The sequence below is a fragment of the Fistularia commersonii genome, chromosome 6, assembly GCF_037954325.1.
Source record: "Fistularia commersonii isolate RoL2024-O1a breed Wild chromosome 6, RoL_Fcom_v1.0, whole genome shotgun sequence".
Lineage (NCBI taxonomy): Eukaryota > Metazoa > Chordata > Actinopteri > Syngnathiformes > Fistulariidae > Fistularia > Fistularia commersonii.
In genome coordinates this window covers 12,147,628-12,166,750 of record NC_141289.1, presented here as the reverse complement: position 1 = coordinate 12,166,750, position 19,123 = coordinate 12,147,628, and the positions used below count along the sequence as shown (strand labels likewise).

At 39.5% G+C, this 19,123-nt stretch overlaps 1 protein-coding gene across 19 annotated transcripts in view; it reads left to right on the top strand.

The window, feature by feature from the left end:
• The first annotated feature begins 791 nt into the window (after positions 1-791).
• mbnl2 (muscleblind-like splicing regulator 2) overlaps positions 792-19,123 on the top strand; it is a 49,304-nt gene continuing 30,972 nt past the window's right edge. For 18 of the 19 annotated variants that reach the window (XM_086148133.1, XM_086148135.1, XM_086148127.1 and 15 more), the window contains exons 1-2: positions 3,942-4,297; positions 10,299-11,194. In XM_086148133.1, the coding sequence (XP_086004259.1) occupies positions 11,021-11,194 (174 nt within the window). In that variant the 5' untranslated portion in view covers positions 3,942-4,297; positions 10,299-11,020. Of the gene's footprint in view, positions 1,020-3,941; positions 4,298-10,298; positions 11,195-19,123 lie in introns of those variants that run through there. The other variant, XM_086148129.1, reaches the window with a different exon arrangement.

Here is a 19,123-nt window from a genome sequence, read left to right as displayed (position 1 = left end):
CCGGTCCTTACAGAGCTGTCACTGTCACTATGTTTACTCTTCACACATGCATAATAAGCAATGCAAGGTGAGGGGATCAGTCAGTGAGGGAAAGAAAATTGCCCCTGTCTGTCAATTGTCTTGGTTATTTCTGACATGTTTGTTGACACACTTACTTGTGCTCCTTATTTATTATTGTGTATTTAACATATGCTTAGATTTATAATGTATGGCATTCATCGAGGACAGCAAAGAAAGAATCTCACTGTGCGCTTACTTTGCACATGACAATAATTACTTTGAATCTTGTGGTATTTGAAACGGAGTATCCATCTATGCAACATTAGATTCATTTTTTAATACATCGTTGTTAATTAAATATGTTATAATGCCAGAAATTAATCATTATATCACAGTACAAATATACATCGGCCACTTTGACAGATAGACAGATACTCACTGGTTCATAAATCAGTGGTCACATCTTTCCCCCAAGGAGATTCACTGCTGTTTCCTAGGTAACAAGCACCCCCCTCTTTTTACCCTTGGTTCCGCTGGACTGTCCCACATTTACTGTAGGGTAGTAATAATGTCGTTCATAGAAAAACGAAATCATTTGAGTACTTATAGTAGAGTGATTGTTGAAAAGCATATAAAAATAGAAACACTATATTCAATTTGAAGCTTTTTGTGCAACAAATGCCGGTAATTAATGTGTTATTAATGTATTGACTTTAAAACCAACCCCCTGGCGAGGCTCAATTAGGACGTCCACGAACTGTCAAAATCGCTTGTTGCTTCCGACCCTAGCCTTAAAAGTAGTTAGCAAGCTAGCGAATGGCGAGTGGTGGCCCACGTCAACCTTTCAACGCAATATATTTCGAAAGTGAATAAAAGTTACTGCGGAATTAGAGAGAATTCTTGGTCGGGGACCGTTCGTTCACCGGCCTTTCGGAAGAGTCGGTCTCGTTTCTGCCGAAAAAACACTGGTGCGGCGTTGGCGACTGAAGTGCAGCTGGATGTGACAGGTTCGTTATCAGGTAAGCTGCAGGTAGTTAGCTTAGCTAGTAGCATCCTTTGGATTTGCAAATTTCTTAAACTGTTTACGTCTTGGTTATTTTAGTGGGCCGTTTGGAGAGGAGATGTGGCTTTCAATTCTCTCGAGCTGGTGTTACTTTTGACATCACAACATCACACGCTGGCGGCTGGATTGCTATGCTAGCCCACAATCACTGCTCACATAGCTAATGAAAACAAGCGAAAGCTGCTCCCGTGAAGCAAAAAAAAAAAGGAAAAATTGAAAAAAAAAAAAGGAATACCAGCCTGGGTTGCCTCGCCGTCGTCCCGTTGTCTGCGTGTCTTCTCCTCAACATGCATGTAAACATGCCAGATATTTGTATATTCCTCGTAAAATTATATCGACACACCGTGGTTAATTAAAGCAGCTCTAATGAAATGTATGTGAAGATAGATATTTAATCTAGTGCAAATTGGCTGGCCAACAGTTGCGACGCATGCAGAAACTTTAGCAAGCTTTGATCAAAGCAAGTGGCCGCACATAAAACTTCGTCATATAAATGTGAAGTGACATCTCAGAAAAGAATGTAGTCAATGAAGGCAAAAGGAGGTGTGCCCTTGGCTTGACATCAGTTTGGAATGTGATGATTTTGTATCCCTTTATTACATCTATCTTATAGCATTGTAACATTCTGTAAGACTCAGTAATCAGCAATACATTATACTTAATAGGTAGGTAGTATATTTAAAGTAAATTATCACGGCAACTTTTAACCCCTTGTTTGTTGTTTAAGCAATAATGCAGGATTATTTTCAATTGATTTTGGCTTCACTTTAGCTTCATTTGCTAAGTTAGCTTGAACCGTGGTAGTTCTTTGTCATTGCTCTATGACATACTTGCTTGGCTGTATCTCGGGGCTTGTTTATTCTCAATGGTCATGTGGATTGGAGTGCAATGGACTTACCAGAATTGCTTTCCAGCAGAAAGAAGCACAGCTCTTTGCTGCTTGATATTTGAATGCGGCTAATAATAGAAAAAGACAGCTGCCTTTTCATTGATCTTTCTTCAGTGCCCCATTTCTGGGACCTATTTCTTTCTGTGTCAAATTAAGGTACTGGGTTGTAATAACACTGGACACATACATGCAGAATCTCTCACTGGAGGGGCATTTTGAAACTCATCAGTCTTCATCTAATGTAATTAGCCATTGTCCCAGAATAGCCCTTTTTATTTGAAAATTGAGCTGCTATAGGGCACACAAATTCTAAATCGGGTTGTATGTGGGTGAGCCAAGTGGTTGGGGTCAAACAGGACAGGGATAATAAGAGGGGAGGGGATACCATGTGGGAAGGAAGTGGCTCAGCTTGTCTGCCAGGCTTTTGTTTGTTTTCCTGCTCGACAAATCTATGTAGGGTGTTGGCTGTTTGTGATTGTGTTTGTAGAAATTAGTTCTAAGCAACAATAGCCATACAGCTATACAGTGATGTATAATGTTGAGACAGCGGCAGCTATATCAGGGATTGATGGGTTTGAACAAGGCAGGTGCAGGTGTGAGTGCTACTTCACTAGAGTACCTTGTTTTTTTCCTGGTCATAGAAGTCATGTTTCATGATGTCATGTTGGAGACACTTCTGCTCTTTTAATGTATTGGTGTTTAAATGATTTGATTCTGTGATGCTGCATCACAGAGGGTGTCAGGTGACTCTTGCTTTTGACTAAGGCTCGAAAAGCCCACCTTTCTGTTCATGCTTCATATTATGACCAAGTGGTAGTCTGTTATTGTCCTACAGGTGCCCTGATGCCTTTAAGATGACATCAGTATACAATGCCATTTGCTAAGTTAGATAATTTTAATTCCCGAAAGATTAATCCTCTCAACCTCCCCTATCCCTCAAACAATTCAGGAAATCTATTTCCAGTGGAATATGAGATTATATACAGCTCTAAAGGCATAGCCATCGCCAGACAGTTAATAGGTTAGTTTATCACGGAATTGTTAAGCATGTTTAGCCTACGGATATTCACGAAACACCCAGGCTGCCGCGTCATTGACAGCCTTTGTTAGAGACTTTGTATGAGACAGAGGCAGAGAGACAGACACAGGGAAAGCCAGAAAGAGAGAGACAGACAGTACAGCTGTTCTATTGAATCTGGATCGAAAAGTCATGAAGCTGGATCTCTGACTCATCAGTTCTGTGATGCTCCAGCTTCACATGATGCCAACCAGCATGTCATCAACTGGGTGGACGGGAAGCAAACAGGGTGAAAAGACCAGGCCCCCTCCTGGCAAGCACAGCACCTTTTTTTTTTTCAAAGCACAGTTACAATGACCAAAATATTCAGTAGTTTGTGTTTTTTTTAATTGTCCTAAGGAATGGAATTACATTGAAATTGAGCCTGTAAGAGAGGATAGGAAATGCTGGGGAGGGATGAAGAATAGAGGACTGTTGTAATTGAGGAGTTTTGACAATAGATGAAGAGAGGCGGTGGAAAAGAGTCTTGGTGGGGGGGATGAGCGGCGGGCTCCTTCAAGCACGAATGGTGTTATTTAAAATGATAGAATATATATAGATCGAGCTGATCATATAATGACACAGCAGTAACTGTGATTATTTCTCCATGGCATTTATTTGTTACATGGCAAATACATCAAGAGTTTTTATTTCCTCATAGTCACAGAAAATATACTAAATGAACATGCAGTCAGTAGTTTAGTCTTGCATGAAATTGGGGAAATACCTGAAAAGATTAGTATTCATAGGTGGTTTCTTCAAGCGCAGTTTTCACCCCATCACTTAGCATACTCTGTTCCAATAGAGAGGCGCAGACAGCAGTGATTCATAGTAGCTGTTCTCCAATTGGCTGGCGCAGTTGAGGGGCCGGGCTTTGTTACAGGCTGAAGGGCAGGAAAGGGGCTGGCTTTAGGGGTGTGTGTTTGTGTGTGTGGGGGGGGTGGTTTAGCTGGAAGTGTTTCAGTCTGATAGTTGGAGTAGACACTCTTCTGCTTCCTGCTTGCCTGCTTGCCTGCTTGCCTGCCTTGCTCGCTTGCTGCGTGGCTGAGAGTAAGTGAGAGAGAGAGAGAGACATCGAGAGAAAATCCCTGTCTAGGCATGGACCTCTGGCTGCAGCACTTGGCAGCTTGCGAGGAATGACAACAGTTCACATGGTCATTAACTCCAGTTGCTGAGGCAGAAGGGAAAGGTGTGCTGTGGCTCAGTGTCACAGAATCACCGGGTGCCACCTGTGTTCGGGACACCAGACAGCGCCAACCGGCAGAGCTTCGTAACCCAGTGAAACAAGGTGGGAAAGAAGCATCATTTTGCCTGGCTTTTATTTTTCTTTTTTTTTCCAAGAATTTTTAAGAGTTTTGCTGCAGTGTGCTGCATACCAGTCTGGGTGGGGAGGGAGGAGAGGGAATGTTTTATCTGTTTGAGAGCAAGAGCGTGAGGCTGAGCTTAGCGACGAGAAAGGAAAAAGCTATAAAGAACACTGGATAAATGCACAGGAGCAATACGGTCACACAGTCAGGAGCCTTATTGCCGTCACCAGTGCTGTAATGGACTTACACGGAGGGAGTAAGAGAGTAAGCAAGTAAGTGAGAGAAAGAAGTGGGAAGAGAGAACGAAAGAGAGACTCTTGGTTCTTGTTAAGTATAAATGACAGGATGTCTGTTTTGCCACATGGGTTACATATTTTTTTCTTTACTTGAGAAAAAGTTATCATTTAGGGTTACATGTTCTATCTATCTATCCATCTATTGCTTGTGACGAGAATTCTGTATACGGCGTTGATTTTCAACACCCCATTGTATGCAGACCCAAATAGCAGATATTAATAGGAATTCACAGTTCTAATAAGGTCTGCGCTGTTAATTAACCTTTTAATTTCGATGGAGCATAGTTGACATGCTCTACTTTTTTCTGCTAGCCATCTGCATTTAGCTGTGTGCTAGATGCTAGACCTGGTACAAAGAGTGGACATCATCATCTGTATGGAAAAGGCCAGGGATGGTGTCACATGTCTGGCTGAGGATCAAGGGGAAGTGGGTGTTTTCTAAAATGGAACATCAGTTCAGCCCTTCCTGTTGAGAAAAGAATTGGATAATTCTCAGACAAGCGCCAAGTTATTTTTTCGTGGAACCCCGAAAAAGAAATTCCACTTCACCCTGTTGGCTTTCAGTCAAATTCGACTTTGCTGTGGTGTTTAAGGATTTAGCAAATGGTGGAGTCTTCACAGACCTCTTGCATAAAAGAGGGAGGCTGATTGCACTGTGGCAAGGGGGTGAGTTTGCTGAATCATTCAGCAGAGAAATACTGAAATAATGAGGGTCGATATTTCATATCACATATGTTCAACTTAATATTTATTGTATAGGCGTTCTTACCACCATTTTTTTTTTCTGTCTTTGATTTCAGACTATGTTAATTTTCAATTAAACTTATCAGAACAGTTAGGCCTAAATATTGCTGCAAGTATACGTAGTTAGACGGTATCTTTGCTGATATTCATCGGGCACTATGAACTTTCTGTTAATCATTTAAATTCAAACACAACTTCTCACCTTTGGCTGCAAATTGACTAATTAGGAATGACTGGCCTGTGACTTGTGGCCAAGAAGGAAGTAGACAAAAAAACACTTCCAAAGCTAAGTGGTTCAGTTTAAAGATATAAACTATCTTCCAGGACACTTGCCTATTCCGTGTAACTACTTGTAAACTTGCAAAATGGTAGAAGGTCGTGTCCTGAAGAGCAGAAAGCCAAGGCCCATATTATGAGCTGGGCCATTTGGGTCAGTGTGGTTTAGCTAAGGCTATTATGATATGGGACACACCTATTTGCTGACTCAGTGAAATGCTTCTTGTGTTGCCTCTCAACGGTAGCTTAGATCTGGTCTTTGCTGAGCTCGCCGACTTGTCCTTATCGTCAGAATAAGTCTAGAAGTGCTGTAGCTAATTTCAAAGACAATTTCATAATCATTAGCAACAATTATATTAAATTAAAAGTTGTCTATTTAGAATAGCTCTACTCTTATCTTCTCTGAAAGATGCAGAAGAAGATAATAAGCTGGTAATGTCAGTCTGAAAATAAGGTCATGTTTGTAAGGAACAAAGGGGCATTTTGAGAAAACTTGACCTACAAAGCTTAATCATTTTCCATTACACTCAGAAAAAAACACATTCCTCTTCAATGAGGTTTGCTTATTTCAGAGCCTTCAAAAACATTGATCACTAGTTCTACTTGACCATTCAAATGAACGTGCTGTTGTGGTTCCAGCATTACATAGTAATAAATGTAGACATGGTAATTAAGGTACCCAACTCAAGCACTCGTCTGCCTTGGCCATTTTTCTTTCCTCTTGATTTTCTCGCAAATAGATGCTGGCGCTATGGTAAATGCTGAAACCAGGCTTAAAACCAATGGAAACAGGTAGCTTATCATCTCTGCTGAACAAATACACGCAGTTAAGATAAACTGCAGAGCACAGTCAAAATGAACAGATACCAGGCTAATGAGTTACATACATGGTATTCAGAGGTCAAGCCAATGACTTTCACTCGAGACGCCCCAGTCCCACTGACTCTCATTCAATTAAGCAGACTGAGTAAGATAATGCCCTTGCCAGCTGGCCTTAGTAAGTGTCAGTAATCCATGAAGTTTAGTACTGGGATGGTTTTTCTTCCCATCTCTGTTCTGCTTTATCTCATCATCCTGTCTGTCGATTGTTTGCACTGAGGACACGGATGATATAAAAGCTTCTTTCAGGAATTCAGGAAAGCTCTAGAAAAACACAAGTAGGACATCTTACACAGGAACACTGTTGTTTTGGCTTTGAGGTCTTGTTTTTAAAATCATTATCCTATATAGCTGTGATCATAACACATTAAGATGTCTTTATCATTTGTATAATAGAAAAAGAAAAGCCCTGTAATAACCCCTGTAATGGGGCTGCATAGAGATGTAATGCACTAGTCGAAGCTAAGCTAACTTAAACAAAGTGAGGCAGTACTGGCCAGGAATCTGACAGACCTGCCTTAACAAAAATCGCAGATAGAGTCTTAGATAGAGCACTCCGGAGCGGTCATGCAAATACGTACAATGGACTTAAATTTCCCATGCTTTCTGGTTGCATCTGCTAGATACTCAGCCCTATTTAAGAAGAAAATAGAATAAATGCTTGTTTGCATTATGTTGGAGCATTTTCAAGGTTTTTTAATAAGCTTCTCATTACAAATTAGAAATAATGATATTTGGTACACACACTCAGCATACCTATATATATTCACCCACATGTGAATTGTGTTGGCATGTAGTAGGCATGTGATAATTTCCACAGTTTTTCTATCAATGGTAAACAGTTGGGTTTATTAGGATTTTTATTAGAACATGAATGTAAACCACAGTGAAAGGCAAATGTATGGTGTGAAGTCACTGATGACTGGTAATATGTGAGAATTGTCCCTTTTTTCTCTGTCAAATATACACGTTTTCATCTGAGGTGTCCTAAATACCCGTTTTGTTTTTTGGAAACACCGTAACAATAACCAAAATGTTCCTAGACAACATGGGTTGTATTGATTGGCAGTTTGGTGATTGATAGCGAGCTATTGATCCAATACTGATTCAAACTGATCTTTACTAGTCCGTGGAGAAACATCTCCTATTCTGGAATGATTTGGCATGATAAAAAAAGAGAAAGGCTGTAACAGTCTACTCTGGGCTCCTCAGTGTAGTGTGAGAGACTGCTTCTTTGTTATGCTGAAAAGACCTTGCTAAAATAAGACATCACAGACACCATGATTCAGCTAGACAGTGCAGACAGAGCTGTAGTACCAACCAACATTGGGGTGTTACGAATGTTAACACAAAATAATACAAAATACTCTTGCTACGATGCTACAAAGTAGTCTCTAAATTCAAGATGAAACTAAGAAGTTGAAATTCATTACAAGGAAAATACAACGTCCTTCCTGCAGAAGCCTATGGCAGTTACAACAGTTACTGAACCACAAAGTGATATTTTAAACTAGGCTATGTGCCAATAAGTGCCATCAGCGAGCAACAGGCTGCCCACTCAGATGCATTCTTTATTGCTACAGGGAATGTCAGCTACAGAAAGCTCATGTCTGTTGTACCAAGGTTCTGACGGTAGATGATATCTACACCAAGGGGCAATGAAACACTTGACTTGAGTTGTATTTCTCTTTCCGTTCTTGGAGATTCTACAGCCAAGCAAACATTTACACTGCGTACTGAGGCATTTCCTTTGCAACATGATTAAATAACCTCAACACTGTCAGGACTGCTAACATAAATGAATATATTTACTGTTTCCTCAACCCTTTTGGTATACAGTTTCCTCAATCTTTTCAGGACAAGTCATTTCACTGAGAAATTACTTTGTTGACTCGTCACACATTCTGACAAAGTAGGTTAGTCTGATCATAGACTTCTAAAAATAAGATGGGATTAATTGTTTAAAGGTCATATCTGCCATGATTCTTACCTGGCTGTCTCTTCTGTAGCCATTGGCTTCTTCCCTGGGGAGATGGTGTGAAATTAAATCCCACCTTGGAGAATGGAGCGTAGGCATCAGTACAGTTAGGCCTGGAAGCTTCTCATCTCTTTTCACATGATCAGCACTAAAGTGGGACAATATGATTAGTTAAACAATGGTCTGGATTCATGGGCTTGGAACTGTATAGGGTTGGTAGGCAATTTCAAGAGAAAACATCTATTTGTCATTTGTTATCTAACCTAAAGTAATTTTATTGCCATTCCCCCTTGGAAAATAGAATAAAATAAGCAAATAGCTAATAAAAAATTCAAAATCAATACTTCAGTCTTTTAATCTTAATACAACTTTATGAATACAACAAAGAGATACTTCTGTCATATTCAGCCATATCAACATAAATTATTAGTCTTATGGCCATGTACCTTAATTTCATTGTACAGTATTGCACTTCAAAATGGCAATACATTTTTATTTTTGTTTCTATTTCTACAGTTGCTTGTATCGATTAGCTGTGATAGAGTAACATCATGATTTAGAAATGTAACTAAACAAATCTTGACCAAGGTTGGTGTTAAAAAACTGCAGTAGGACAATTGTTTGATTATTCTGTTCATGAAGCAACTTTGAAAACAATTTTATCCTAACCTTATATCAGCACACATGATGAAAAGCACAATTCTCCACTTTCATTCACGAATATAAGGAGAGCTTATTTCATGCTCTGAGGAGTTGTATTATATTCTTCTTATGCCATTAAACATTTTCTTTGTTAACTTTTAGAAGCAGTGGAGTTTAGGTTGCGATGTGGAGTTTGTTCCTCAGCTTGTCTGTTTTATATTCATTTACATGTTTATATGGGGAATCTTTTAACCCGGGAATTTTCACTACCTTTTTTTTCTGTCTGCTCCCTCAGTCTGGCATCCCCTTCCCCCTTTTCCCGCTCACAGTTTGTTGAAAAACATTTCCAGATGTGTCAATGAAAGAGCTCCTTGCACAGTAGCTTTGTAATGAATTTCATACGCTCAAGATAAAGGTCACTTCAGATTGTTGCCCCACCAACTGTCTCTAATATCTCCCTGGACAATAACAAGACTGGAGCACCAGTGTCCTTACAGGATCATGCAAGGTGCACACATGCACTCGCTCTTACTCCTTCAGTGTAAATTGACAGGCCGCTGTCAATGAGCTGGTATCTAATTTGTACATTGGGAGACCAGTGAATGTTGCTGGACACTGGGCCGCATCATAATCGTGTCTGGCAACTGCATATGCATCTGTCCCGGTCGCTCTCTGGCTGTTGGATGGCTGCCCGGATTAGTGCTGCGCTGGGCCGTTTTCTATTGGCTGCTCTGTCCCGCCGAGCATGGTTCTACAGGGCGGGTTGGACCCTGGGGCTTTTTTCTAACTCAGCTCTGACTCTTTGCTCTCGTCCACTGTCTCATATCACAAAGCCTTTGTCTTTCACCACTTTCTGTGCAATATGTTGGAGAACTAGTGGACATGTAGTGACCCACAATGGGTCACATCAGTCACTAGGATTTACATTCAAGTGGGTTCTTAGTAACCTTAAACGTGCTGCTGTTTCTGAGTCATCAGTAAATTACACAAGGTGGTGTTACTCCAAGAAAGCAGTATGTACTGAAATTCAGATTACCATGCATACTGTCGGTCAGCGCTGTTGTTGATTTTAATGTCTGTTAAAGCTTGTTGGAGAAATCATTGTTGGTTTTACTGAGCATTCTACAGTCTCACTGTTTGTCCCTTCTCTTCTTTTCTTGTCTTCAGATTGCTGACAGAAAGTGCCTTGTGAGACAACATCCGTACTTGAAGACCCCTGTGCATTTTTCAAGAGCCCTGTCCAGAGTTCCCCATTTGCATCTGATAGAAGAGAAAGCAAATCTTCACTAACCCCTTAGATTGTTTGCATCTTCACTGAATGTGAGGAAGTAAAGAGGTGGAGTTACTGCACTGCTGGTCAGAGTGCCAAAATTCAGACAGAGGACGTACTGCAGACATTTGAACAATAGAGAGCTGCCCACTGTCCCCTATACTGTACCATTGCACTTCAGAATAGCACTTCTTCCGGCTCCCTGAACATCCACCTTTGACCAGATCTCATCACTCATTCAAAAGTCAACTCTGTGACACAACCAGAGGAGGTTGTCACCAAGCATGTCCCCTCCTCCTTGTAAGAGTTCTGCCCCTGAGTCTTACTGATTGAGAAGCAATTCACCGTTTGACCAACAAGCACCACAATAGTAGTGTAGTCCCATGCCCCGGTCAAAAAGACTTTGTCCGTCAAATACCTTATATATCCTGTCTGGCGAGACAAATCTTATCCAAGGACTGAAAGCAGATCAATTTTAACTGCATGATCCTTTGGATTTGAGATTCTTTTTTTTTTTTTTTTTTTTTTTTCCAAGTACTGGAACTCTTTATAACTTACATTTCTTCAGAGGATACCCTTTTCCTTGAACATCCACTTTGACTGAGCCACTGCTGCTGACATGGCTCTAAACATTGCTTCGATACGTGACACAAAATGGCTGACCCTTGAAGTGTGTCGGCAGTTTCAGAGAGGGACTTGTTCACGCAGTGATGAGGAATGCAAATTTGCCCACCCACCTAAAAGCTGCCAGGTGGAGAATGGGAGGGTTATTGCCTGTTTTGACTCGTTAAAGGTAAGTACTTTTAAAACAGCTATGTTTTTATGTGACTTTGGATGTTATCTCCGCTTGTCGTTTATTATAGTGTTAAAATTCATACTGGCTGTAAAATCCTTTCATAAACATTATTATAATGTTTTGTTCCTGTTAGTTTTTTTCTATTATACAACCCGATATTCCTTTCGAAAGGATATAAAGCGAATTGCAATAACGAGATGATGTCCTTGTACTTCCAGTATAGCCGCTGATGTAAAATGTTACAGCTTTGTGGTTCCTAATGGTTGCTGGGTGTAGGTTGTCTGCTTAAATTAGTATGTGTGTCAGGTCTCAGTGCTGTGCTGCAGTTAGCAGTCCATCCTGACCTATGAAACTGAAGGCCAGAGAGGTTTGTTGTCATGTTCACTGTCACCACAGGTGTACATGTAAATGTGTGTGTGCTAGGTTTTTTTATATGGTAAGTTCTTCTAATGTTACCATACCTTGTCCATCATCTGTGCTTGAGGGCCAACATTTGATCGCCTTAAGTCATTTCAGGGCTTCTATTCCTGGTTTCACATCAGCTGCTACAAAACAACAACAAACAAACAACCCCAAACCTCTTTTGTAAAGACTGGCTAATGGTTCAATTATTGACCCATGTATTTAAATGATAATCAACTCCATTTGTGGGCTAAAGGCTGCGAGTGTGCATAAGAAAAATGGAGGTGGACGGTGAATGGTTTTTGTAAATTAATGTACATTCATTCATTAGTTTTCTGGGTAAAAGACCAAGTGCAACTAAGAGTTCACCCTGTCACAAACAGGAGAGAAGGATTTCAAGTGTGTGTGTATGTGTGCTTGTGAGGGAGAGAGATTCTGCATGTGCACGTGTGCTTGTGCTTGCATGCCTGCTGTGTGTCTGTGGCAGACTCTCGGGAAAAGAGATCTCTCTTCTGGATTTTAAAGAGTAGAAATATCTCACAGACAAATCTCTTAATCATACTGTAAATTGCACACGGTTGATAAAGAAGGTGCAAGGTAATTTCTATTTAGAGAGAATAAATCACAGTTACAATCACAGAGAGCTGAAGTGATGGAACTGTCAGAATGTATCAATACAGGTCCCAGATAATTTTTTTCCGAGTGCCTCTTAGATACTGTTTTAGTTTACTTGAGTTTTAAATGGATATAAATATTTCTTTATTTGCAACACTAAGTTGATATGAAAATCCACTTCAGGGCTTGAGACATAATTAAACTTTTCATTTTAATAAAAAAACATGCAGTTTCAACATTTAGCCATCAGATGAAAGGTTAAATCATTGTGAAATGTGCACGACATATTTTCCACCATCCATTAATTTTTTATTAGTCAAATGTAATTTGTTATTTTAACACCAGACCCAGTCTTCCAAGTTGTTACGCATAGATAACATCACAGAGGAGCTTTTCCTTCTATGACTAGAGTGACTGTAACCAAGAGTGGCCCATTATTTTGAAACTACATGAACAAGAAAAAAAAACCTTAGCATAAGCAACTGCAACAGCGAAGCAGCTGTTACAAAGATAAATTACCCGTGGAACCACAGAAGAACATTGGACCTAGCCTTGTTTAAGTTTTGACTTCATTTTACATAGATGAGGAGAGCAAGTTGCAAGTTCAAGATCACTCATGAGAAAGAGAGGTAGAGAGAGGGAGAGAGAGAGAAAGAGAGAAGGCGACAGAGGTAGACTGGATTCACATGATGCATGGAGCTTTTCAAAACACTGATTCAATTAGGTATCCTATACGCGGAACTGTTTTTCTCTCCAGAATTGTATGTCAGACATGCAATGCGTTTTTTGACTAGAAATACTACAAGGTTTTTGGAGGGTGCTGTTGCCCTTTTCATTACATATATGTCAAGGGTTGTTATTTGTTTGACTATATGACAGAAACCTGCTTTTATTTTCTAATGGATATTTTTTTGACTAAAACATCCAGTCTAGAATTTATTGATCAGTTGACTGGGCCTTCAGGGTGAAATGACACCCAACTGTCTCCAATCAATATTGATCTGTTGTTGTGTCATTTTAGTCAGGGGTCTGAAATTCATTCCATTGGCAAGACGTGATTTACATCCCATATACTAATAATAATTTATCCTTTATTAATTTGTTCGAAATTCTTTCTCTGCAATTAACCCATCATGGTTAAACCATGAGCAGTAGGCATGCTGTCGACCGGCGCCAGCGGAGCAGTCAGGGGTTCAGTGTCTTGCTCAACAACACTTTGACACACCTGCTGCGCCACACCGCCCCTAAACACCCAATACACATATTTAAGGCACATTTAATCTGACCAGTGAGTTCTGGTACTTGTACAGTTATGTACAGTAAATACAAAATTTGTAGTAACCTTCACTAATTCATTGCAGATATTATCTCCCCATTCAGTTTTCTTTTTGCTGAAAAACAACATGACTATGATAAATAAAAGCTACTCAATACAATTTTTTTTCTGTTTGACACCATACCCAACTGTTTGTAAATACAATTCTTAGCTCACTTCTCCATGTTCTGCTTCCATTTAAGATTGCATGCAGGGTAATGCATAGATGCTAAAGAAGGAATAATATTGAAATTGTCTTGTATTGAAGGCTGAAGCAACTCCAGGAACATAGTACAAACATAACATTCCCACCTCCTTTGTACACAGTAGTAGTTGTTTTACACATTAACCTTTTAACCTACATTGAATTGTTAGGAACAAAAGGATGAAAACATACTACAACCACAAAACACACCCATCATACCAACAACACTTTAATCTTCTTGAAATGTCAGAGAACACCCTACCCACAGCTCAAAAATGAGACTTCCAGCAAGTTTGTTAAATAGTGATCTACCTATTTTGTGTCAACAATAAACACAGTCCCCTGAGGCATGAAAATGCTAGGAAACTGACATATACATTGCAAATTGTACTCAAACAGGTTTCAAAATCTGAAGCAGCAACATTCATGTGTAAGTTCTTCCAACTGAAATTAATGGAAATCATTTAGTAAGGATGTGGTAATTTTTCTTGGCTTCTTTATGGCTTTTAATATCCTATGTTATGCTCGAAATGTCCCTTGGAATATTTGTTGCTACATGAGCTGTCTTACTTGGTTGTTAAATTTAAAGGCAGTTGTATGTAATTTTAAACACAGTGTATCTCTCTGTCTCCCTCCTCTCCACACACAACCCAGTATCTCAATAAGAATACAAGATTCCCTGTACTTTCCATCTTGCCCTCCCTCTCTCTTTCTCTCTCTTGCAAACCTTTCCTCGTGACATCTGAGAGAATGAGTGCTTTAATTTGCATCAGGAAACATGTTTTGCTCCATGGCATGCTTTTTTCCACCCCATTATTCCCATATCATCTTCCTAGGTCCTCTCATTTGATAGGGTTATCATGCCGGGGGTCTGTTCTCTCAAGCGTGACTTGGCCTGTGATCAGAAAGGTCCCTTTCATAAACATGTGAAAGGTAAGGCTCAGAAGAAATTTTGACTTGGAGGAGGTGTAAATCTGTTGTTGTTCTCGCCTCGGCAGCAGAAGGCACCATGACAAATCAACTTTTCTGGTTGTTATTCTCAGATCAATTTAATTAAAAAAGAAACCCTATCTTCTCCTTACACAAGGGGTTTTGCCATATTTCGTCATCCCGGTTCAGAAGTTAAACCAACAGCCAACAGAAGTGGTGTTTATGAGACTCGCAGAGGGATCAGGTTATTAGCTATTTATGTTACCAATTGTTTACGTGATTAAATTCATAACATACCAATGTTACACTTAATTTATCACACTACATTTAAAAATGCAGCTATGTAGTGGGTGTTTAAAGAATATTATATATATATGCAAGCAAAGAATATAAATCCAAGTTAATTGTTTTTTTATATATTTTCTATTTTTAAACAGAACAAAAAATATCTAATAAAATCTATAGTGTGTGTTTACAAAGTTCTTTCATCATAACCCATAACTATCATAACTATCATAACTTGATATAAAGTACAGGTGTGCCTGAGTGGAAAAATCAGGGCATTCATATTCCACAATGGAACTTGATACAAAAGGTATTATTAATTTTAACACTGCCCAATGGGATGATCCAGAAAGGCAGCTGTCAATGCTTGTGCCAAGAAATACACCTGAAATAAGTGCCAAATATGTTTTCTTCATGTGAATAGCTTACACGCTAGAGCATAATTCAATTATTGTTTTGTAGACATCAATGCTTTTTGACCAATTTGAGTCAGAACATTTTTTTCCAGGACCTTGATTTTTGTTCTTTCTGCCACATCACGAATAGTTTTGTTCCAAATGCGTGGTGTATTTTAATTAATCAGGGCCTTTTCACAAATTCCAAATTTATTTTTTAAGTTAAATTATTTTTTTTTATTATTTTGTCATGCTTCATATGTAATGACACCTCTGATATATAGATCATAAGTTTAGCAGGATGCAATGCTGCTTCTTACATTTTCATAATAAAAAGTCTAAGGGACTATTTTTGTCTTCCCTCCTTACCCAATGGCCTCCAAACAAGACAAGCTACAACCTCACTGCTGAACCAAAGCCATTCTAGCATTTTTACAGTAAGACAGGATATACTGTATATGAAGAATTTCATTTTACTTCTATTTAGAATTAATTTTGAAATTGACTTTTCAATTTGCTTGAGTGGCACATTCAATTCATTTCAAAGAAGCTAACATTGTTGTATCATACTTCATAATACACCTAGAATAATTAAACATTTGGTTTTAGTATTCTGAAGTGGCTTCTATACTAAAATGTACAGATCAGTATAACTCAGTGTCTAATCAGACTGCAGAGTCCTTGAAAACTGTTTGTGTGTACAGCCTTTATGTAATAATACAAGCAGTCAATGTTTGATGTAATTTAAAAGAATAGAAAAGAAAAGAAAAGAAAAGGACATAGTCATATCATTCTGTGACATCTTTAGACAAAAAAATTTGAACTGTTGCTGTAGGTGCACATTTGTACCAATTATCTCACAGGTTCAAGCAGTCTCTTGTCTCTATTGCACGGAGTTTTTTCCCCAAAGTAAAAGGGAATGATAAAATAATTGGTCAGGCAGGTTGGAGTCGAAAGTCTGACCCAATTACAGTGACTGACATTGTTTTTGGAGTAGATTCCTTCCTTGTAATTTTAACATCTCTTTTCAGCAGAAGATGATGGATAATCAATACTGGCAGAACAGTGTTATTAGTGATATGACAAATGAATATGTTGGCCAAACACTTTCCCATGTGTTCGTTGATAGTTGGTACTCAGAAACGACAGAGAGCTTAACAAAGTGGTGGTGTGTGTGTGTGTGTGTGTGTGTGCGGGGGAGGAGGGGTTAGCAGGAAAAAAATACCTACGTTAATGGAGTAAATGCAATCACACCAGTCATGTGATGAGTCACACGGACAGTGCCTCTGACAGTAGCCTTTTGTTGATATTTATTCCTCATCTCTCCTACTTGCCTCTAGTGCTTTTCAGGACCACATCTACCAATTGAAATATCTTCCTTCTGCATTTTTTTATTTAAAAAATGTCATTATAATTGAAAAATAACAATGTATTGAGAGGTAATCATTTAAATAATAGCATCCTCCATAAGTTTGATTTTGCACACGAGAAGTGCATCAAATCCTGCTTCTTTTGTAAAACATGAGGCCTTCAATTCCCACAAAGAAGATCAGCTGCCTGATGGCATGGCTTATTTGGGGTTGATTTCCCTCCCATTACCACTGTTCGGATTTAGCCAGGTTAGGATACGTCCCTTCATCCTGGAAAGATCATGTTACATAAAGTCCAAAATGGTCAGAAAAGTGTTGAAGTAAGAGGAACCATAGAGACCTCTTTCAGGTGTGCCAAGTATTTTCTCATTTGGATCACAGACCCGTCTGAGTCCCCTTGGGGATGAGGTGTCCTGGTTTCCCTGACTTTGTAAGAACATCCTAATCCAAACTTTGCTTAAAAAGAACACAAACTTTTGGGGGGATGGCCAGATCCAGTAAATAAAGAAGCAAGAGAACATAGAACAAATTGATGGTGTTAACAATTTGATGGGGAATACAATTTCAGAAGAAAGGGGAGTAGTGTGATCACTGCTGTTAAACAATGAAGGTGATGCACTGGAGCTTTCCAAATTGTGAGTGCACAGTTCTAATCAAGAAGACTCAGCTACACGTTTTGCAAACAAATGACGAATGGCTGTCATTAAGATTCAGACTGAGGGCTCCTTAGACCTTCGCTTCATCTGTTATCTCCCCACAGGTCAGACAAAAATCAGACAGTGAACCTTCAATGCAAATAGGTATCAAAGGCAGCTTCTTTATGATTGGAAATTCCTCTGAATGAAGAGTGACTTGTTCTTCTGGGCTTATTGTATTTGCATTTTTTGGATGTTTAGGAAGCGTCAGTGAACATGAACTTAATGCCCATGGCCTTAGTCTCCCCCTCTCCTCTCTTGTTTAAAAGGATGGGCTCGGCCACATTCCTCAGCGTAATCCTCTCGAACTGGGCCACACCCTGGGCAGAGCAAACATGTGGAGGGGGAATGTATGCAACACAGCGGGAATTGGTGTTTCCCCAGGGTCATTCACACAGACACAATGAGGCACTGACTTGAGCTTAACATGGGGATGCAGTGGACATGGCATGCTTTGATGAGCCCCTAGGAGACCTCCACCTCTACCGTTCCCTAAAGTCCTCTTATACAGACACAAGCCTCACTCAAGCTGATTTGGAAAAGAAAGTCCAAAGATAAGAGATAAGGATGAGGAGAAAGAAGTCACACAGCTCTTATAGTCTCATGACCCAGTTGTGGTTACTCTGTCCCATCTCATGAATGACTCCCCCGGAATAACACTCTCGACAACAACCAGTGATTGTAGGAATTTGCCAGGTCATGGCAATTGACAGGTCATGTTGTGACAATGATAATGGGTTTAATTTTTGCATTATGGTTGTATGGTATTAGTTGTAGTAGAACTTTATATATTCCTTTACAAGCTTTGAAAAAAAAGCTTTTGCTATATTGCCTGTGGATATTTTTGTTATATGTAAAATGATATAATTGATCAAAATGAAATACATTTCAGTGAGATATGTCTGCGTTGGCAAATGTATCAGATTTAAAAATCACATATTGATTGGGCCCCAGTTTAAATGGGATACTGAATGAATGTCAATGAAGGATTTTTGTCCTTGTAATGGTTGAAATCCAACTCCAGCCCCACTTTCCAACCCATTTTTGCAGAGCCGAATGTCTTTTAGTCCTTGAGGGATTTTGTATCTTTGCTTCTGTTTTCACCCCTGACAAGTTTGCATCAGACTGTGAAAAGTATGAAAAAAGCCATGGCACAGCTATCAGTCATATCAGATTAAATGATAGGTGTAAGATAGGCGTAACATAACCCTGTGAGCTGCCTGCAACATGATGGAGACAGAGAGCAGAAAATCGCCCCATCTGCTATACCAGTGTCTCACCTGGTCTTGATCCACCCACTACCTCTGAGTCAGCCTCTTTTTCCATCTCTCTGCTGCCCACAGTGCTGATAAAGTACTAGATTTTCCACATTTTATTTTCCTTTGCGTTAAATGGAAGGCAACATAAAGCAGTGCCGCAGAATCGATGCCGTACTTGCATTCTGTGATTTCAAAGCCAGCTGGACTGAAACTCCCTTACTGCTGCACCAGCCGGAGTTTCTGCTGCGAGCGCCTCTGCAGTAAAGCTGAAAGCAGATCTATTGCAACTCAGTCAGGAGGCTTGCTGTGTGCTTGACCTTTTATATTGGTGTCTTTAATTATTGATGCTTGGTTTCATCATCGCTCATCAGAGACAGACACAGATTGTTCTGTCTAATTTATTTTTACTGTACATTGTATTGGTCTGCATTCTTTGACAAGACATTGTGCTTGCT